Source organism: Drosophila hydei, unplaced genomic scaffold (assembly GCF_003285905.1).
Source record: "Drosophila hydei strain 15085-1641.00,03,60 unplaced genomic scaffold, DhydRS2 tig00000149-arrow-pilon, whole genome shotgun sequence".
Classification (NCBI taxonomy): Eukaryota; Metazoa; Arthropoda; class Insecta; order Diptera; family Drosophilidae; genus Drosophila; species Drosophila hydei.
Genome location: NW_022045678.1, coordinates 5,993,729 through 6,016,472, shown reverse-complemented (window position 1 = coordinate 6,016,472; position 22,744 = coordinate 5,993,729). Strand labels below are relative to the sequence as shown.

General features: G+C 36.7%; 2 protein-coding genes across 13 annotated transcripts in view; one reads left to right on the top strand and one right to left on the bottom strand.

Moving 5' to 3' along the window:
- Positions 1 to 22,002, bottom strand: part of LOC111594793 (sodium/potassium/calcium exchanger Nckx30C) — a 40,999-nt gene extending 18,997 nt beyond the window's left edge. For 5 of the 12 annotated variants that reach the window (XM_023308249.2, XM_023308253.2, XM_023308251.2 and 2 more), the window contains exons 1-3: positions 21,946 to 22,002; positions 18,091 to 19,723; positions 4,349 to 4,965 (exon numbers count right to left, since the gene is read on the bottom strand). In XM_023308249.2, coding sequence (XP_023164017.2) covers positions 4,349 to 4,965; positions 18,091 to 18,895 — 1,422 coding nt within the window. In that variant the 5' untranslated portion in view covers positions 18,896 to 19,723; positions 21,946 to 22,002. The remainder of the gene's footprint in view (positions 1 to 4,348; positions 4,966 to 18,090; positions 19,724 to 21,945) is intronic. The other 7 variants (XM_023308254.2, XM_023308259.2, XM_023308260.2 and 4 more) reach the window with 2 other exon arrangements.
- LOC111594796 lies at positions 8,699 to 9,284 on the top strand. The gene has a single exon (XM_023308263.2). The coding sequence runs from the start codon at positions 8,747 to 8,749 to the stop codon at positions 9,101 to 9,103; it is 357 nt and encodes a 118-aa protein (XP_023164031.2). The 5' UTR covers positions 8,699 to 8,746; the 3' UTR covers positions 9,104 to 9,284.
- Positions 22,003 to 22,744: the final 742 nt, after the last annotated feature.

Genomic DNA, 22,744 nt, shown 5'->3' with positions numbered 1-22,744 from the left:
AAACAAAAGTAAATAGGTTTTGCTCTGCGAGTGCAAAACTGTAACATTTGACTTTTTTTACTCTTTGCTATTGTATTTCTCTTATTGCTAATCAAATGTCTTCAAATTTATAAATAAAAGAGCCAAATATTTCACTAACAAAACAAGACTATGATCATAATCATGCATAAAGTATAAAAGATAATACAGACCGTTGAAGTGAGAACATTGAACATGTGTTACAGTTTTGCTCGTCAGTGTATATATATATGTATGTGACAGGCAGAGGCAGGTGTGGCAGATTTCGTAAATCTGAGACCAATATTTGATTATATTGACAGAGTTCACAAAAAGTTATAGAGATCAAATATTGCAAATATTTCCGATTCATGCGAAAATGCAAAAAGCAAAACCTTTTTTAATAAGTTGAGTCTTGGCTTTGGCTGTATAATGCAATGAGTTTATTGCTACACCGCAGTCGCCGCAATCGAATTATTAATATATTTCTTGAAATTACAATTATTAAAGCTTTTATAATTACTCGAGATTTGTTGCGTTTAATCAGTTGAAAACATTTGCTCAACTGTAAAGCAAGTTTCAAAGATGTTTGAGAAAAAGTTTTTGGAAATATTTCTTGTGCTCGCCTATTGGTTTAACTTTACACCTTATATGTATGTCACATGTACAAATAAGAATTGGCTATATTTTGATCTGAAAGATCTGGATAGCACCATAGTGGCCGTATTTGTATTCGTGGTATTGGATATACTGTTTTTCGTCGTACTTTATCGGATTGTAATGTTTGCTTACAATAAAATCAAAAACTTCGAAAAAGCCAAAATGAAAAAGCTTCTAGAGAAGTATAAAGGGAAGAGCAAGATAGCCGAAGAGACGGCTAATTCAGATGTTCCCAAGGAGTGGAAAGCAAAACTATAATATCCAAGATGAGGAACTGATTCTGAATTGTGCTTTTGTTAACTGTTTCAAAATTATTTGATAATGTTAATAAATTAATATGCAAGAAGAACTTGTTTTTATAACTTATACTCCTTTTAAGAGTTATTTTCAGCAGCCACAAAGAGAAACAATTAATAATTGTGTTTGGAGGGAATTAACCATAAACTGAGTAATTCTCATCAAACCGCATTTTACACAATCTTAAAGAAAGAAATTGAAAAATTCCAAACATTTAGTTGTGTAACTGAACTCGAAGGTAACTCACGTAAAAAAGCTGAGCTAGGTCGAAGTGGAAAAATGATACAGAAAAGAATTGTGGAGATCTTTATCTTCATTCTATACTGGATTGTCTTGGCGCCCTTGATAGTGTGGTATTGCATTCAATGGGGATGGATTAAATGGGATGAGACTCAAGTTTTTACATCTATCAAATATATATGCTCTATGGTTCTGGGACTGGCCGCCTGTTATTTGATCGTCTATATAATTGTAGTACTCATTTATCTAAAGCTCAAAACTTGGTCAATGAAAATTTGGGTGACACAAAATCCCGCAACAGCGAATATGATTAATCAAGAGCGTCAATATTATGATACAAATGAGCCGCAAATGGTGGAGTTCAAAGAGATGAACACAACTGCAACTTTAGAAGCGGAAGATGAGGTGTGCAGTGGATTTAATCAGCCAGTGCCATTCGTACCCGAGCCAACTCCTCGCAATATTCGTAAGCAAAAGAAACCACCGCCGCCCCCCTATGAAGAGATCAACAATCAAGTCTAAATTTGCGTTATTTAATTCTTATTATTAACTATTTTTTGTTACTTAAAATGTATATAAAGTTATTCCAAGCAAAGAAGCTTTTCATTTTCGAAAACTCAACAGATAAACGTATTTTATTAAGTACTTCATCTATATATATATCTTGATCATAATGGATATTTTCCATGCAAAAAAAATTGATTTCGTATAAAAATAAAATGGTTCGATGCATCATAAAAGACATAAATGGATCATAAAAAAATAAATAATGTGCGATCATATTGTTCACCCTATTGATCATACCTAGGTTAATTATAGACTTATCGCTACTTGTCAACAATTTGAACGCATGAGCTATATAGACGATGTATTGTGACCCTTTTCGTTTAGTCGTATAACTGTAAGCAAGCTGTTCGGGCGTCCGTTGCAAAAATGTTTGGCAAACAAATTGTGGAAGTGTGTGCAATAGTCGCCTATTGGGTGCTGTTTGTGCCTTTACTTTTGGTCTGGTTCAAGTTGGATATCAATGACAAGCCATTCGATTATTTCTTTGAGCATTCCGATCAGGCATTATACCTAATTCTTGGTTATCTGGTACTCTACCGCATCATCAGATACGTATTCATTGATTTCAAGTCCATCGACCTGAGACTGTGGCACAACTTGAGAAAGACCAAAGCCGAGGTTGACCTACAGCTTAAAGAAGCCAAAAGCTATAAGGATTTGGATACCGTCGATGGACCGTCAGCTACTTTATCATACTGCAGCCCTTCAATACACAAACAACCACCGACGCCTGCATCGGCGAGCCCCGCACATGTCAGCGGAAACAAAGAGGTGAAATGGGACCAGAGTTTGAATTACTCTGATGGACATCCAGTACACTTAAACCATACGTTTCTCAAACCATTAGGAATATGTGGCAGACAAAAGATGCCAATAGAAGAGACTCTCTATGCTAATTTTAACAAATGAAGCGTTAATTTAGAAGTAAATTACTGCCACATTTGCTTTATAAATATTCTTTAAAATTATTTTATAAAATGCGCCATTTTCTTACAGAGGAATGAGTTGAGCAATTACAGAAGCACCTGTGAGAACGATCAAAATTATGGGCAGATATACCTAAATGCATGTTTATTTATATTATTAAAGACCTATGTGTTTTCAAGTGAAAGCAGTCAAATAAAAATAAAATGTATTACAAAAATATATATATAAATATATATATAATATAAATATATGTGGAATATATATTATATGTGGAATTCAATATTAACTCCAGGTCACGTTGGGCTTTTAAAAAGTAATGAAGATATTTACTGGCAAATCAGAAGTATATTTGTTATCAGCATCAGTATTAGCATTATTATAGAGCTGAATAAATGAAAAATAATTGAAATATTGTCGAGACTTAACAACAAAGGCAAAGACTTGCGCCATTTTGTTGTAGTCATTTGATATTTAGCCATTTTACGGTCTGTTTATTTGTGTGTGCTTAAAAGATTAAATTAAGATATATGATGTAGACGGTGCACCTAATAAAGAGCCCAAAAAAGTTAAACACATGCTTGAGCGAGTGAGAGAAATCAAGCTAGAATACAGAATCAAGTTCCGATCATATTCAAGTTCAAGCTGTGCGAGCGTGTGTGTGTGTGTGTGTGCACAGTTGCGATTGGTGAGTGTTTGAAGTCTGTGTGGGTGTGACAGCTGCTGTGTGTGTGTGTGTAGGTGTCTAAATGTGTCAGTGTAGTTAAACAAGTCGTAAGAGGCATAGCATATGAGATAGTGTTGGGAAGAGTAAAAAATAAAACAAAATACTAAAAAAGCTAAGCGCTAAGAAACTGAAAAACAATTAAGAGCTAGAGATGGGCTTAAATTAGAGATAGAAAAGTACGTATGTAGCTACATTATTTTCAGAATGCGATACGCAAAACGAAGACCAAACAGTTGACCAGTGTTGGCTAACAATTTATTACTATGCGTCATTTAGCATGAGCTAACCTCTTTTAATAATGTCACGAAATTGGCTAACAGTTTTCTTCAAGTCTCACTTGCAGTTCTCTCTGTCCCACTCTCGCTCACTCTCTTTCTCTCTGGTTGACCCTGACAGACATTGGTCGCCTTCAGTTCCCGGAACTGGTTTGGAGAAAATAAGTAACAGAAGATTACACTCAATTGGTATTTTTTGAGTTAAAACTCAAAGGTGAAATTCAATTATTGTCAACACGTCAGCTTGATCAGCCTCAGCCTCAGCATCAGCATCAGCATTAATTTGATTTCAATGCCAAAAGCCAAATAAGGTGTTAGTCATGCAGTTATGATGAGCATATATAAGACTGCAGTCTTTCAACTAAATGCCCTTAGTCATAGTAGCTAAGAGACGCCCGCTCAACTGTTTGGTCCCATTTTTATAAAAATGCATGGAAAGTTATTAGGCCAAAGCAAACGAGAATTCAAACGAGAAATGAAAAGTCATTTAAGTAACAAAAAATTTATATTCCTGGCAAAGGATTTTGCAGACATTTTGCAATTTCGCTTTCTCATAAACGACTTTTTTGATTACAAATTTTTAGTATTTTTTTTCATTTTGATTTTGATTTTGATTTTGATTTTGATTTTGATTTTGCAAAAAAACTTCCCAACTACTTACTGCAGGCATAAGTTGATCTGTACTTCGGACGCGAGTCACCTTGTTTTTGGTAATCATCTTCTTGACGCAATGCTCCACCTGTACGTTCCACTTCATGAAGGTCACATAGGCAATGTAAATGGTAAATAGGATGAGCGCCTCCCACCAGAATATGCGATTGTCGCGAAAAAAGTAGATCAACACCAGCAAACTGATGCTGTAGAATGAGCAATCGCGAAATAGTGGCCACCAGGTTAGCGACAGGACCGTTCGCGAGAATAGCGCACACATTCCAATGACAAAGAGTATGTTAAAGACAGCTGATCCAACAATCGTACCAATGCCAACATCGTCGAACGACACGAAAACGCCAATGACACTCGTGAAGAGCTCTGGGGCACTGCCACCTGCCGCCATAAACGTCGCGCCGGCCACATCGTCCGTGATGCCGAGCTTTTCAATGATAACATCAAGGGAAGGCACGAAGAATTCATCGCAGACAATTGCCAGCGCCACAAACATGTAAATAACACCGATAATGTGCAGGATGACAGCGCCGTTCTCAAGCTGTTCTTTCGTGAATAAATCCTTTGGAAATAGTGGCGTTTTCGTGGTGTTTGAACTGTCGGTTAGCGAGTCTGCAAAGACATACAAAAAGAGGAGTTCGTTATTATAATTAGCTTACTAGTCTTTACTTAGTATTAGCATTGGCATAAGCATTGCCATAATCATTAGCATTGACATTCTCATCTTTAACACTCATAAATGTTGCTCTGTAACAATTGTTAATATCATCATTGTCATTATGTTGATCACAAAGGGAAGCTAGAAGCAGCTAGCTGAGGTCAGTGCCCACCTAGAGCATATAGAAGGGCTCATACTTCAAGATGGAAGGCAGCCTAAGCAGATGGAGGCTGAGGATAGCCAGAGAGTAAGACAGTTTAACAGTTGTACGGGCCAAATCGGTCTTTAATTTGTGCTTAACAGTTCATGGACTATGTCAAATGAATTCTAAATTAAATTATATACTAAAGAAAAGCTTAGAATAACTGGCATGCCTGAAAGCTTGCTAAATAAATATTCAGCGAGCGTGCCGATTTTGTCATTGTGAATAGTCGAGGAAGTTTGACCTTTAGCTGTAGAAAACGCTCGCTACACACTTAGGGGGAATATTATAAAAACATAAATGCCTATATTATATATATATATTATATGCGCCAGGCATAAGTACACATTGCGCATCAGGTGAGTAAACGTACGGTTACAATTCCCCAATTACACATCCACAATTAAGTAGCACGACCTTTTGCTGGATGAAAAAATGAAGATAAACGCGTGCAAATCGCTGTTTAAACGCTTCGAAGTCGGCGCCTTTTGAGAGGCGCGCGATTTTCCATGGCAATTAACCGCAAAATTATGCAGCACATTTTGCAACAATTAGCAAATCGCGAGAGCAATTGCAGCAACAGCAAAAGCAACTTCTCAATTGGAGTCGATAATGATAAATGTTAATGTTTATCGTTAATTTGCGGTGTTTTTGTGTTTTTTCTTGTATGAGCAATAGTTTTGGCGCGTGTGCAAATAATCGGCGTGTTTTTAATCGCCTGGAGCAAAAACACTGATTCTTGACTGATTCATGTCATTTCACATACCCTGCGCTTATTAGCTGTTCAATAACGGGTATAACAAGTGTCTGTACACAGCTTTATATCAGAGCAAGTCTGTGCTAAGTTGTTGTATATCACTCAGCGTTCTAAAGATCTTAGTTTCTTCTTCATTTAAAGTTTTAGCTTAGGTCATTCTCATCTATTCAATTACTTCACATTAAAGAGAAAATGGAGATAAGATAACGAAATTAAAGTAAAGTCATACATTTTGCACTCTCTGCTTATATATAATGCTCTCTAGACACATCTATATTGTCAACCTGATCGAACTGATTACAGGGTATTAATCAGCGTGTATAAATGCAGCACACATAGTTGGATACTGTCTAAGTCATTGTTCTTTGCCTTATTTGTCACTTGGACTGCACAAAGCAAATATGCTTTCGCTTTTTCATAATGCCGCTTGGAGTATATTATTTGCGTAAGAGTAACTCTGTGATAAGCAAGGCCGATTATAGATTGGCATTGTTTCATCGTATTTATACTTTGTTCTTGGTTTATAATTGAGTCGGATCGTCGTCTCATTGTTGACTCACTGGCAGTTGGGCCTCGGACAACCAACAACTCGACTCGTGCCACATTATAAAACCGGTTTCTCGGCTTCTGCTGAGAATCGGGCACACTTGCAATTTGCATGCATGTTAACGGGCTATACACACCCACCCACCCACACCCACAAGTACACGGCGGTTAACCCAGCTTTCAGAAGGTGTTGCAGGCAACCAACGCCTCATTCCCGACTCACCCCCAAATCAGTTTCAAATATCACTCAACTGTGGAACGTGCGCTATTATTCAATGTTACAAATGAATCACCTGCCAAATGCTTAATGAATGACGATTGCAGCATTTTCTGTACTGATGTGAGTCGCGTATGGACTTGTTACCTACCTCTCGACAAATCAGAAATTTGCTATTTGATATTTGATATTTGCTCAACAAAATCAACTTAAATCTGTCTCTATTTCTATGAAGTTACGAGAAATTTTAATATTTCAACATTATTTATTATAAAATTCGAGTCTTCTACTTCAACTTCTTCACTTCTAGGGCATTTGCTCGCTTGTCAACGAATATTATTTTGCTTGTTTACTTGTTTTTACTCCACAGGTAAGATAATTTGTATTTTGTTTGGATGTGGGCGTGAAATCGACTCGACTACAGTTAGCTACGGGGGACAACGCTTTGCATATCAAACCAGATCATCGAGAAATTATGTGCTCATAATATGTAAGTATGAATTCATTTATGACTAAGTGTAAAGCTAACTGACGGAAGACTGACACAATAATGGGAAATAATCGATGTAGTTGTGGGACTAGGCTTAGAAGCTAGACCAAAAACAAGTTAGCTTATATATATTCAAATCGTAAAAAAATATATATATCATATAGAGTAAATGGGAAGTATGGTGTGATGTATGTAAATGATGAAAAATATCTCTGCGAAGCTAGCGTGTTATAAAAAAGCAATAGGAAATAGTCAAACATATATTTTTACTATATGTGAAGGTCATATGAAAATAAATGGAAAATCTTTGTGACTATTTCAGTCCTTAATTCGCTCATATATCTTCTTAATAAGTTCATCTATTTTATCTATTTACTTTGACTATTTAATCCTTTCTCCCCATACTATTAAATCTATACCGACAACTCAGAGAACTTGAAGGCAACTTCTCATGAAAAATTTACTTTAAGATAGGGGCTTATCATTTGAGAAGAAAATTATATATTATGTGAAATTAAGTAATTCGTACAACTCTGCATAGAGAGCGAACAGGAAGCGCATATAAATAGCATCGTTGATAAAATACTAAACAAATGAATTTATCGTAGACTATGTGAGCTAACTCATGAGTAATGGGAAATAGCGAATGAATCTTTCACTTTTATAGACAGTTGAGATTACGGTAATTATAATTAACAAGTAATTATATATGTTTTAAGTGTAGATAAAACAAATAGGAATGTTCATTTATAAAGTGATTAAGTTTTAATACTTTGGTAATACACTTATACATATAGACATGTAATATATAATATATATATAAAATATAAATATATAATATATAATATATATATAAAATATATAATCTAATATATTAAAAGATAAGATATTATTACAATATTTTAAAACATTTTTCAATATCCAATGCATTATGTGTCTAGTATATGTTCAAATTTTTTCAGCTTGAAGTCTACGAAAATAGTTGGCTATAAGGCAACAAACTCATCTTTATCTTGACGTTACGTAGCTCTTGCCAAAAAGCATAATACCCGCTTTTAGATTAGAATTTTGTGAAGTGCCAGAGCGTCTCGAGTTGAGCAACAAATTTTACAAAAACTTCTGAGGCTTGTTTGCTCCAACTTGTTAATTGCTTTTGTTCTCCTTTTGTTGGCTCACATTTGGAGGCATGTGGGCGCGTGCCTGACTCTCTGTCTGTTCGTCTGCCGTCACCTCAAGCCATAAATTGGCGAACCATTTGTGGAAACCAGTGTCAAGTGCCAAACTGCCACAATCTCAATTTGACTAACCGCATGCAATTCAATTGATCAGCAGCTCTGAAATCTTCTAGAGCAAACAGTAGACACCCACACACCAACACACAGCACAACAAATAAGATAAAGAGAGAGAGAGAGAGAGAGAGAGAGGGAGACTATGCGTCATGCGTTGACTCGCGTTAAGTGGAGAACAAAACGCGCATTCGCATTCGCCAAAACAGTTCCAAATCGAAGCTCGAGTCGCTCAGATGGCAGCAGCAACAGCAACAGCAGCAATTCCAAAGCTGTACGTCAGCCGTGCTACAATTCAGCTGAGGCAGCCAGCAGTTGAGGCGCCTCCACTTAACTACGAATGGCGTACCCAGGTCACAGGCCAGGCGCAGGAGCCGCCAGTGGAGTGCATAAAAAGCAGCCAAACTAATACAGCAGCAACTGGAGTTGCAGCAGCAGCAGCAGCGGTAGCGGTTGCAGCAGCAGCCACGCCCATGTACACACCTCCACGCATACAAGGCAATGAGGCACAACGCAAGCAACTACCACAAACCCTGTGCAATTTTTTCGAAGCGGAACGCTACGACAGCGCCTGGAATCGGCTGACTAAGTGAGAGGAAACAGTCAGCAATATACATAAATGATATACATATAAATATATATACTCAAATCATATATATATAAGCTATTGTGTGTCAATGTGAAGAATTTGTTACTTTAGTACGCCACTGATGTGTTAATAAGATCATATTTATGAAATCAAAGCCATTTAGTTTTAGTTCAAAATAAATATAAAAATATGAATGCATTTTTAACACATCTCTGATGACACATATCTCTTTAAAATTAATAAAAATTAAGTTAAAAAAATATAAGCAAATGGCAGAAAATTGCTAAAGCTAAACTAAAACTAAAATTATCAATAAAAGAATTTTCGTTGTATTTAAAATATTTAAAGCATGTACTTAATAACTTTTATCTATAAAATTATATATAAACAGCGCTATGCGTCTCATAATTGTCAAGTTTAAGCACGTAGTTGGCATATAAAGCAGTTATATACCCTGTAGCTATAAGCTATGTGTAATGAGGCGTATTGAAGAGAGGTGTACTGTTATACGATTTAATCCTAAATTTTATAATACATATTCAATCTATCTATCTCTCGCTCTCTTCTTTAATTTCCCTCTCTTTTTTCGCTTGGTCCCTAACTTTATCATCTTTAATTGCCTTAAATATATGTCTGACTGATTCACATTTCTGATACTTTAAATTAAATATTTAAAGAGTTTAAGTTTATGAATTTATTCTTTACAGCATTTATTACGCCTATAATACAAATGTATTTGCTATAAATATTTAAGAAGCCGAAGCAAGTATGTGGCAGACAGGTGAAGGCTTAAAGGAAGGCATAATATGCCCAAAAAGTAAAAATGTGATCTTTAGTTCCTTTTGTAGCTGGAGTAGTTTAGGGCATTACAAATTTGGAATAATTATTTCGCATAACAAATATTTAGTTATTATTAAGAATATCCGTTCAAATCAAAGATTGGACAATCATTAACAAAGATAAGAAGAAGAAGACAGTAATATTTTTTATAAGCTTTGAGTTTTAACATTTCATATTTATATTAAATACAATTTTAAAATTTTATATTTTATTTTGATTTACTAAATTCGATAAAAATATGTTTCCAAATCTGAAATAAATTAAGGTACACAATCAAGAAAAAAGTCTTGTTACATTGCAGGCGTCTCTAGTCGAAGTTGTTTTTTTTAATCATAAACTTGAACCATAATTAGGCTGCTCTGTAAATTGTAATTATACAATTTGAAAATTGAAAGAGGAGAGTAAAAAAAATTGATTGTGGAACAGCGTGAACTAAATATGTATGGAAGGTCTTAGTCGTAAGTTCTCAACTAGAGTAATTTTTATTGTTTTTTCACTTAATTTTTTTTAGCTTTTGGTTTCTTGTTTAGCTGATTTATGAATCAAGCAATGGTATATAAATTAACGTATTAGCACGTTGCGAACCTGTACAAAATAAATAAACATGTTGTCATTGACAAAGAAAATAGAGCGCAAACATTTATTTATGACGAGCTTATGAATATATATATATATATATATATATATATATATATGAATATATATGAAAATATATATATAAATATATATATCTAAATATATGTACATATAACTCTAAATATATATTATTTTCTTAGCGAGTGTGAAAAGAATTGGCTTTAATGGGTTAAGCTCAGCTGGTATAGAAGCAGCATGATAACAAAGTGAAAAGCAAGCACATACATGTACAGACAGCGAACAAAAATTAAATAGTTAGCTCTTTCGTTTTATCTTGCTTTTTTTTGTGTTTTTTTGCGACGTCATCAATGCGCATAAATCACGGCTGAACAAACGCACAAAATTACGCGAAGCCGACGCCATTGGACCGGAAGTTCATTATGGGTAGGGCGGAAGATTGGCGCAAACCAGAAGCTAAGCGAGTGCCACACACAAATACACACACTTGTGTGTGGCTGTGTGTATAGGTGAGTGTGTGTGGCGGCATGGTTTCACGCTTTGTGAAGCAGCTGCTAATTTATCAGGAAAGACAGCGCGCTTGGCACGACGGCAAGTTTCAAGGTAAGCAGCGCCTGGCAAATCGATTAGCGCAACGAATTGGAATGGGGCAGGTGGAACGAAATGGAAGCAGAACAGGCTCTACACATGCAAATTGAAAGCGCTTGGGGAATACGCTATGTGGGTTGCCCCCGTCCAAGCCGCCGCTAGGGTTGTCAAGTGTGCTGTTGAATCAATGCAGCAGAAACTGTGGCAACTGCCAATCTGGCAACGTTGAACGAGTGCCACTTAAGCCCAGCCACATCAACTTTATGAGTTGCCAACTACGAAAGAGCGACAGAGCTCTGATGAAGGTTAGATCGGGACCACCTGCAAAATGCAAAAAAAAATCAAGTAGGACTGCTCTAGCCGGGACTGCCCGACTACGACATACCCTGAACACTGCTGTTTCCATCAATGATTCTAGATGTATCAACATGAGTACATGTACTCATGTACTCTAATGCATTTTCCAGCCCTTGTATTACAGTTATGCTTCCAAAAACGAATTCAAAATATCGACTATTATCGATAATAAGCTGATAAGCTTGTAGTGCGTATGGTCTACAACTATATGTATGTAAAATTTCAAGTCTCTACGCTTTGTGGTTGACGATATTAACAAAATTCGATATATATAATTTTAGGTTTATATGCAGAAGAGGTCTTTAATGATTTGTGCTATTAAGTTATCTGTCGAGGAGGTCAATAAAAGCCAAACCAAACCGTGGGTAGCTTTGACACTTTTATCAGGTTGCAGTGGAAACGTGTATTCGAATTCACGATAATCTAGCTTTAGTAGTAACACGGGCACATACCCAATATACTCTTTTGCCTTCTTGAACGAGGGTAAACCCCTCGAGCACACATTTTCGCAACGTTTGCACACTTTTCAACTTATTGTATAAAGTTTTCCCACAACAACAACACTTTGTAGCTAATCAGGCTGAAGGCTTTACCGTGTGCTGCTTGGGGCCAAGTCATAAATAGTTAAGAGCGAAGCTTTCTCCATGTGGCCTAAAAGTGCCAAAATTATGGCAGGATAGGCAAAATTTAAAAGGGAAAAAGGATGGCCCAAGTGTGCCTGGTAAGGCTCTCAAATAATTTATGGCACGTCTGCATATTTTATTCTACTAGCAAGCACAAAGTTTTCCCAGCATAAGTTTTCAATTTGCCTGAGTAAGTCTCGCAGCGAAATACATATCCACAAAGACAACTCGTATACTCTACAATTTCAATTTGCTACTTTTAATAGTAATATATATATATAATATTTAATATATATATCTCTTAATGACTAGAAGAATTCCATAGTAAAACCTTTCGGAAAGCCCAGTAAGAATTAGCAATTCCTATACAAGGTGTCCCATGCTCTGAGTCAACATGGGTAATTTGGGCCCAACAATGATTATTAAATATCTTAAACACATTGTTATGGAAAAACTGACAAAGAGTTCTCAGAAAGGGTGAGCGTATGACAGTAATTGCTAATTTACCTGATTTCCTGACAGCTCATTCTGTTAGTAAAATTACTAAAAATATGATTTATATTCAAAGTAAATTTTACACATATTTACAAATTTATAATTATAGCCCATTCAGTTAAAAGGCCAATTTAAATTTAGCGCACAGCTAATTTTTAATTTAATTGCACTTTTACTGAGCATCAATTACAGCTGAATAACATTTGCTATCAATTATTAATACAGGGCCCAATTATATTGTAAGCCAAATTTCAGACGGATTAATTACCATTCAAATGGGATTTATGCATTTAATTGATCTTTAAATAGTTTAATAAACAAATTGTTTTAATTTTTCATTTAGTTTTGATGCGCGTTAATTGAATTCGAATTCATCAACCTGTTTTAGCGAAGCGTGCGAAATGAATCACGTATTACAGTTACCTCTGATGAATCCCCCTTGGCAGGTGTCAGAGAGAGACGGCTGATATTAATATATGACTCATCCTGCGCAGCAGCTGCTGTTTTAAGATGAATACATTAGCTAAGACTTCGCATTGGAATAACCCATAGAGTTCGATAACTGAAGCTCCTGCTGAGTCACATATAAGTTCAAACTTTGCTACGGTCACAAAAATGTCACGTTAAAGTTAATGTTATATTTAACACGTACATAGAGCTGGCAACTCTGGATACGAACAAGCAACTCTAAAATAGTGAAGTTAATGGAAAATTTAAATGTATATTAGCTCATGTTAAGGCTAGTGGCAAATTGCTATATATATATAACCTATCTTTTGGTTAAAGATCTTAATAATAAAAGAATAATAAAGATATACCAAAGATAATACTAGATTCAGTCATATTAAAGACTTTATAAGCGTGCCTAAATGTAGACTTTAAACGAACAAACTTAAATAATATTCAATAATAATATTCAAGCACAAAAAATCAATGACAGATGCTGACTAAAAGACAACGTTGTTAGCTTAATGTATTTTACTAGAACAGTAACGAGAAACTGATATCTAAATATTAGCAGTTGCCAAAGTAAACTTGAGATTTGTCATGTGCGTAACCCTGAATTAGCCCATTACCCATTTGCTACGAATACAGTTGGCAACTCTGGGTAAGCTGACACGGTCACACTGTCAATTAGATTGGCCTCAGAGCAAGCAAAAGAGCAAAAGTGGGAATGTCAATAATTAAAAGTCGGCCAAATGTTGTCATTTGTCCTCAGCGCCGCAAAGCGACATCCTACCACCCACAAGGCGCACTCACACACACATATATACCCCTTTGGGCATAGCTGTGTGTGGCGTGCAAGTCGCACGTCCTTGCCAGCCTTTTGTTGTTGTAGCTGGCATTTTGATTTATCGATTTAAATTTTTTTTGCCGTCTGTTTGGCTTGGCTTGGCTTTTCCTTGCGCTTTTCCCACATTTTCACATTAGCGAGTCAGTCATTATTTTCTCTCTCACGCTATCCTTTCTATTTTTTTTTTTGGTTTTTTTCTGCCTTTTAAATACTTATACTTAATATTTTTCTTGTGTGTTTTTTTTTATTTCCTTTTATATATAAATGAAGATATAAATATATATTTTTGTTGACCGCCTGCCGTTTGGGTCGAGGTCTTTCGCAGAACTTTTTTGTGGATTTTTGCTTCTTCTGTGCTGTTAGCTCTTCATCCTCATCTTCTTCGGGCTTTGCCACCCACAACAAACGTCGTTACCAGTCACGTTAGCGTGCGAGTACGAAACACACACACACACACACACACAAGTGTACTATAGACTGTTGTGTGTGTTGTTTTTTTTTATTATAGCAGCGCGCGCAATTTGGGTCGATGGTAAAATAGAAAAGCCAAAAGCAAGGCAATGCTAAACACATAGGACTCACACACACACATACACACACACATATACATATATATATACACTCAGAGAGTGACACGAACATTTCGAACAAAGGTCGTTGCGAGCAGTCCAATGCACATTTATTTCTATATACACACACACATACATATATGTGTACACACATAAATACGTATGTGCATGCTTGATAAATACAGTGCTGGCCATAATCAGTGGCACACTCAACGTATGGCTGTGAATTCTAAGACTGTGAATGGATGTTAAAAGTGAGAGATTAGTTGTAGGCTCTTTTTGTATCTATCTTATCAGACAAATAAAAACAAATATGCTAATGTTGCTATATGATAATAAACTAACAAATTCGTACCTATTATTATGGACGTTGCTGTTTGCATACATGCACCTACGTTCGCCCACTATTTCTGCTCCTAGTTTTCTCTCTCCTTCTCTCTATTTGTGTGTGTTTAAGCTATGTTTTCGCTGTTTTCTTTTTGTTTTACTCTGTGACTGGTTTTTGGTTTCATGTTAATTGCTCGTAGCGTCGCTTGTTCCGGCAATCTGCGTTAATTTTAAAGCTTGATTTACAGACTGCAGCGAACGAGTCCTTTTCGTTGTTGTTGTATTTGTAACTGTTGTTGTATTTGCTGTCGCTTTGCGGTTGCCGCTCAACTGCAATTTTCGCCCCAAAGCACACAACACAATATTTTATTTCCCTTTCATGTGTGTGTCTGATTGTAAGAAATCGAGTATATTCTGTTGCTACCCTGTCCCTGCATGAGGTCACATGGGAGAATACCGAGCCATTAAGGCACATTTAGCAATATACTGCGAATTTGTATACGCTAAATATATGTTTATATATACAACAAATGGTTTCAACAAGTTCCAGCATTTTGTAAACAATTATAATAAAATTAAAGCGCAATATTTATATGCGAATATATATAGTAATAGAAAAGAATCGAAAACTAAGAAAAAATGGATTTTCAAACATCCTAAACTAAGATTATTTTTAGCTCATTGATATAACTATCATATTGGAATTTAGCCTTAAAAGATTTGGTAGCCTTCTTAAATTCCTTAAGTTTATTGCTTCCTTTGAGGTAACTCTGGTGTATTGTCATATATTTTGCAATAAAAGATAAACGATGTGAAGTCTCTTCAAGATCATTTTAAATTCACGAAACTTGTGGACACCATGGGGAACTGATTCCTCTTGATAAAAAATAGAGCAAGTCTATGTATGCAGCGAGACAGAGTCATAAATATAATAGTTAAGGTAGTTATAACTGGTGTCCTGTCTGGCTCTTATTACCCTCATTTATTGGGCAAATCAAACTTTGAAAGAAACTGCTCAATCTGATTAACTAGCGGGTTTACTTGTGAACGCACTGAGTGCAATTATAACATATATATATGTATAGTAAATATAATTTATTAGGCGTGTACTGCTCCGTATTTATAGAGCGTCTAAGAGTCGTTAATATCTAGAGAAGTCCGAGAAGCCAGCTAGTTGTATTGGTCCACTTTTTTGTTGTCAGCCCACTTTCCACTATTGTGAGAGCGTGTGTGCAGCAGACAGCTAGAATGCGAAACAGACGGCCGCAAAGGGATATACATAGGGTCCACAACGCAAGTGGGCGGGCCGGGCTGGAAGACGGCGTCGGTTGAGTCATTAAAATGAGAAATGACTCCAGGGTGCACACGCCTAGGCAAACATTATGCCACGTCGTTTTTAATTGTTGTTGGAACCGAAAATAAAATATAACAAAAACAAAAATAAGTAGCATAAAAATTGCGCTATGTGGCAGCAGTTGGCCAAACAAAAGGTGAACACGAGGGTTGCCCAACTTGACTTGGCCCCAAGCACCAAAGAAAAAATAACAAATGCAGAAATGCAGTTGGGCTGAACATTAGCTCAGAATATGTATGTGTAGTATATATATGTGTGTGTAGTACGTGTGCATACGTGGTAGCAGCTGTTCAAGCGTCGCTTCAAATATTTATGTTTGTTTACGTTGCGTATACGTAATTTATAGGCTGCATATCATATTAAATATAACGTATACGCAACGTGTAATTGCTAATAAATTTTAATACATTTTTCTTGTTCTTATTCTTATTTTAAGTAAAAAAAATATTTGTATGTTATAGTCATTAAAAAATTTTGCTATATATATTTTTTTCTATATATTTCTAAAATAAATTTAAGTGTCATATAAAATATTATATCTACTGCCCCAAGCTTATATACAAACGTTTATAAGACGCACGAAAATATTCATAAATAAATCGTTATCGATAATAAACGTATTTTAATATTATCTCAATATAAATATGTTTGATATAGTTTAAATTTTTGACAAAAATGGTTAAACAATTTTCAAGATAAAATCGGAAATTCCTTCATTCTATTAATTTTCTCTACTTTCTTAAATGTTTATGAACTCGTTCTGTAAACATTTTATATTATTATTTGTAGCTGCTAAGATTTTAACTAAATTGTGTTCAAATTGAATATTATAAAATTTCAAAGATTTTATTTATCGTTGCAAAATATTTAAACTTAGCCTACTACTATTTTTGACTATAGTTGCTTTGGAGTAGTCTCTGCAATAATATGAATATTATATAAATTGTTAGATAAATGCCCCCTTCAAACTAAGATGTTATTTTTTTTAATTTTTATATTCAGGATATCGCCCATGCGCCCCATTGAATAGAATGCAAATTTTCATTTTCGTACTTTTATTTGCTCTTGGATTGTGAGCTATGCAAGTCAAATTCGATTTGCTGCCTTCCAAGCGCTCGATTGATTGTGCTTCGTCTATCCCATAAATCACTTATACAGCAAATTTCCCCCTTAGAGTTTCACCCTTATGCCCCATTTAAATATAAATTCCATTAGTCGAACTCGCAGACAAAAGACCAAATCACGCATAAGCCATGTTTGCTGTGCACGCGAGTGTGTGTGTGTGTACGAGTGGGTGTACGTATTCCAGATGCAAATTGTGCTCTTGTTGACAAGCTTATTGGGGACGTCTTCAAACGTCTTGACACACGCTTGTATGAGGACCTAAGTGACATGTCATCGAAGGTGTCTTGGCCGTTGACATGTTCAAGGACATGTCAGAAATACAATTTTGTATCAAACCATGCTATATTAGCATGGAGAACTCCTTTTCAAATGTTTCAACACGTTCAATATATCATTTGAGATTCGTACACTTTACCTCTCTCTCATCAATTCATTAGTTTATAATATTTAACCGTTTTCTATGATTCGTAATTTCGATATTTGCACAGCTCGATAGATTGTATAGTTCATGAACAATAGTTCAATATGTGTAGTTCATGAACTGCTGAATATATTTTGGCCGATTTAATGAGTCTCGTTCACGAAAGAGTGAACTGGTTCGATTACTGATTACCCAATTTAAATACATATGACCTTATTACATATAGACGACATATTTCTCAAAGGCAACATTGCTGGCAGGTCATGAAATATGCCTTGGTTTCCAAAGAAAGGAACAGTTATGTAGTGGTCCACTAATATTTGTATGTTGACATGTTGAAAGCAGTTTAACGATCAAGGGAGCTTATCGAAATGGAAAGAGCTTACTTGTTGGGTTGCACTTACCATTGATACCGCGTGGATTGGCCGCATTATCCTCGTTCACCTGCCTGCCGCTTGGCTCACGTCCATCTGACAGGTCGTCCTCTTCCTCCTCGCCAAACATTTCGGCGGAGTGATAAAGGATTTCGGCTTCGTCCTCGTTCGATGTTTGCGATGATTTCACTTGATAAGTGGGCGGCACGTCGGCCATGTTGTTAAACGTGACATCGTTGTTGTGAGCCGGCTGATGTTGTTGCTTGTGAACGCTCTTTGGCTTGTGAGCCTGAACGCTGCAGAAGAAGAGCAACAGCAGCAGCAGCATTAGGCAGCATAGCGGCTGCCCACGCCCACGGGCGTGCCTATTGCTGTTGTTATTTTTCTTAGTTGCAGTTGTAGTTGTTAATGTTAATAATACTAAGCGTTTTAAAATATTTACACAATCGACAATGTACGCGCACATTATTGATAACAAAAGCTTTGCATGGTGTTTTGGTTGTTTCGTTTGTTGTTGTTTTGTATAAGCAACATTTGTGTTTGTTGCTGGCACTTGTTGGCAACATTTGTGGGCGGCCCGTAGGCGACCGCGTCGCCGGCGACTGTTGAAATCTATCGTTGTTGTGGTGCTATTGCTAGCTGGCAGCATGTTGCTTAAGCCCATGTTGCCAGGGCGCACTATGTTGCTGTAGCTAGAAGCCTTAGCTGTTTGCTGTTGTTCTTGCTGCTGCTGCTGCTGCTGTGGCTGCTGTGGTTGTTCTTGTTGTTCTAGTTCTCTTTCTTCTTCTTGATGCTGTTGCCATTGTTGTTTGCTGCATGTTGTTTGCTGCAACATTGGACCCGTTAAGTGTTGTTACTGTTGCTGTTTGTTCCTGTTGTTGTTGTTGCAAAACCGTTAGTTGTCGTTGTTTTTGGTTGGTGAAACTTTATTCTTTGGGATTATTTCGCTTTCTTTTATTCTGATTACGCTGCACCGTCGAAAACAGTTCGCTTTCTCTATCTCCCTCGCACGCTCTCTCTCTCTCCCTCTAACTTTCTGTACTTCGCTCGTTCTCGGTTATTTGCTGTTATGCTTTTGCATTGTTGTTGCAATATCACACAAATTTATATACACTACTATACATAAATAACAATTAGCACAGCAACGCACTAGACAAGCAAGTTGCTGTTGTTGTTGGTGCTGCTCTTGCTGCGGTTGCTGCTGACGCTGACGCTGACGCTGGCCGCAGCATTTCCACGTTGCGTTCGTATTTGATGACGGCTCCTGGCCGGGCCATGTGTAGGTATGTGTGTTTCTTTTCTATTTTTTTGGCAACGTAAAGCAACGCTGTGTGCGTGTGTGTGTGCGTGTGATTGTGTGTTGTGTGTGTGAGTGTGTATGTGTGCTTGTGGAAAAATTTCCCTGAGTTTTGCCAGTGTTGCACACAGCACGACTAGCAGGACAGCACTGCTGACGTTGTTGTGGCGCTGTTAACGTCGCTAGCCGTGTGCTGCAGGCCTCACTGGAAGGGATACGACAACGGTTCCCAGCTGGAAGGCAGTCAGATCCAGTTTATGGCAGAGTATGTTTTATTATAGCTGCTGTTGTTGTTTCTGTTGTTGCGCGTGCGTTAGTATTGTTTACATTTTCGCTTTTACATTGAACTTGCACGAGCTGTTAAATCTGCAAAAGAGAGAGAGAGCAGAAGATAAACAGCTAAAGTTAGTCAAACGGTTTTTGCACGGTAGCTTATGTTTAGCTAAAAAAATTTGCATGCTCTCTTTAAGCGCAGCACATGCAAACGCGCTCACTTCGGCTCTCTCTCGTTCTCAGTCTCTCTTTGTTTTTTTTTGTCTGGTTACACGCTCTACTGCTTATCTCAGTGTTCTTATCGCTGCTCACGTTTCTGTTATTGCTTTCGTTTTCTGCTGCCGCTGCTGCTGCTGCTATGTTTGTTGTTTTAGCTTACGCTTACAATTTTACTTTCATTTAGTTTAGTAGGTAACACGCACACACAAATACACACCCACTCTCTCTCTCTCTCCCTCGTTCATTGCTTCATTTTTTTATGTAGCTGCTTGTGGCTGTCTCTGGGCTCTATGTGCGGTTACGTTCATTGTTATGCTTTGAGTAGCTGCCGCTAATGTCCTACCCCACCCGTCGCGCTCTATGTGTTTGTGTGTGCTTTTGAGCCTCGCACTTTTTACAGCTAGCTTGAGTGTGTTTCTTCTTCTTTCTTTCATGTAGTATTTTTAGCTATAGGCCAAAGCTTAGACAGGAATTTCGATTCTGCTGGCACTATTATTAATTATGGCATTTGATTCTCTAGAGCTGTGTCAAATTTTGTTGCGCTGAAAATTGCGTAATATCTTCTTTTATATATATATGATGTGTTGGTATATTCTTGGATTTACATAATTCCACATTAAGTTGATTAAGATTCTAGATCTGTGCCAACTTCTGCCGAACTTTTTATATACTTTGACAAAGTGAAAATCGTATATAACGTAATTCGTCCGATAGCCTAGAAAACTTTTCATTACCTTTCTTAGGTATTTACAGCATATTCTATATATCTCAATTGAATTTAATCAGTATACATTTTTAAAATTTTAGTAATCTTTTCACTAATAAAAAGATAATAAAATAAAATGCAAGATTTGTGTTCAGGTTGCTTTTTATTTTATTATAAATACTTTTCAGATCGCACAAAACTCATTTAAAATAATTTTTGGTAATTCAAGATGCATAATATTAAATTAGAAGTATTTTTATTTACTTTCATACTAATTAGTTAAAATATTGGTAATATATCATGCACTTTAATGAACCAGCCATTTTGATTATTTAATGATTTATTAATTAATTAAATATTAAATATGTATTCCAAATTATCATCAGAAGTTTAAACTATTCTTTATTTTTTATTTGAAACAGTATATTTCTTGACTAAAATATGAGATTTTCTCCCAAAATATTGAGCTGCATAATTGCATTATTAAGAACACACAGTTGCACAAATTATAATCAAAATGTAAAATGATACACCACTAGCGAGTTTAACGAGTTTAAAAAACACAGCTTATTCCGTTATTTTTCTTTTTTTCACACACAGCTCGGCACAAAAAATATATGTGCTTAACATTAATTGCGGCAGCTAAAAGTATGCCATAAAAATGTGCAATTAGGAGGTCTTATACATGCCTACTCCCCTTTACGTCTCTTTCTAGTTCTGTGCCTCTCTCCTCTCTCTCTCTTTCTCTTTCTATGACATGCACACTCAACTGCTACAGTTCACCGCTAAAGCTACGTTTTTAAGTCGTGCTCAAGTTTTAGTCACTATTATATCATTTGGCAGCTTAAAGCAGGGCGGTGCCAAAATAAAACGGAATAATGGAATGCCTACATTTGTGTTTCCTTTTGTGTTTCTTTTATTTGGCCCATTAAATTTGTTGTCTTTGCACACTGAAAAAAGCGTAAAAGAACGAAAGCAACGTTTTGACCTCTTTATGAAAGGCCTAAAGGCACGAGAAGATACGTACACATACACACACACCCAAATACACTTACACACATTTGATACAATGGTATTAACATTTCTGCACTCACACACACACACACAAAGACACACACACAGTCATACACACACACACGTCCACAAGCACAGGCGAGCGCTGTATCATTTTTATTGCTTGATTATATAAAATTTGGCTTTGCCTTCAATTTTCTGCCAGAATTTTCCATTTCGCTTTGCTTATCGTCATATGATTTAACTCTTCTTTCCCTTCCGTTTCATGGCTGCTTTTTTGTTGTATTTTTTGAAAGTGCAATCAATTTTCAACACACACGATTAAAAGTTTCTGCACACACACACAGGCATAGAATTTTTTTACTGCTTAACGCACCGTCCGCTTATTGGTCCTGCGAGGATGTTGTCAGCGCAGCGCACGAAAACGTTTTGGCTCCGTGGTCCGCCTGCGGAACTGCTACGAGTCTCGGGGCCACAATGACAAAGCCGAATGAACGAGAAGTAAGCCGACAAGAAACGAAGCGCCACGAGCTCCGCTTCCGACCACTTCCAGTTGTGCGCTTTGTACAGGAGCTGAATTTGATTGCTGCAGACTAGTCACGTTCGCACGTTCTCTCTTGTGCTCCCGCTCTTCCACTCTCTTCCGTCCTGCCTTAGTTGATGTGCCATTTGTTTTTGATGTTGTTTAAATTTATAATTAATTAATTTATTATTCTGGCATTTTGAATGCTTCAATTTTTATAGGTGCTCGCTAGCTCGCTCTTTAACACACTCTCTTTCTCTCTCTCTCTCTATCTCTCTGTATTTCTCTTTGCGCTCTGCCTTCCAGTTTATAGCATACTTTTAGCAGAGAGCAAAGAGCCTTTGCTAGGCTCAGGTAGAGTCTGCTCCCAAACAATCAGCAGCAGCAGCACCAGCACACATAAAAAAATAGAAATTTGTGCACGCGTTACAACACTTACAAACAGTCACACACAATCACCCATATAAACACACTCGCGTACTTTCGCACGCATACTCGGACACACACTCACACACATACACACTCATATCCTCGCACAATTGTATTTTGATTATGCCCGGTTCGGTACGCCGCATAGCTTAGATATTTCTACGCACAACAATGCGACGTCGTGAACGACCCCCCTTTGGCTCTATCTCTTTTTGTTGCTACC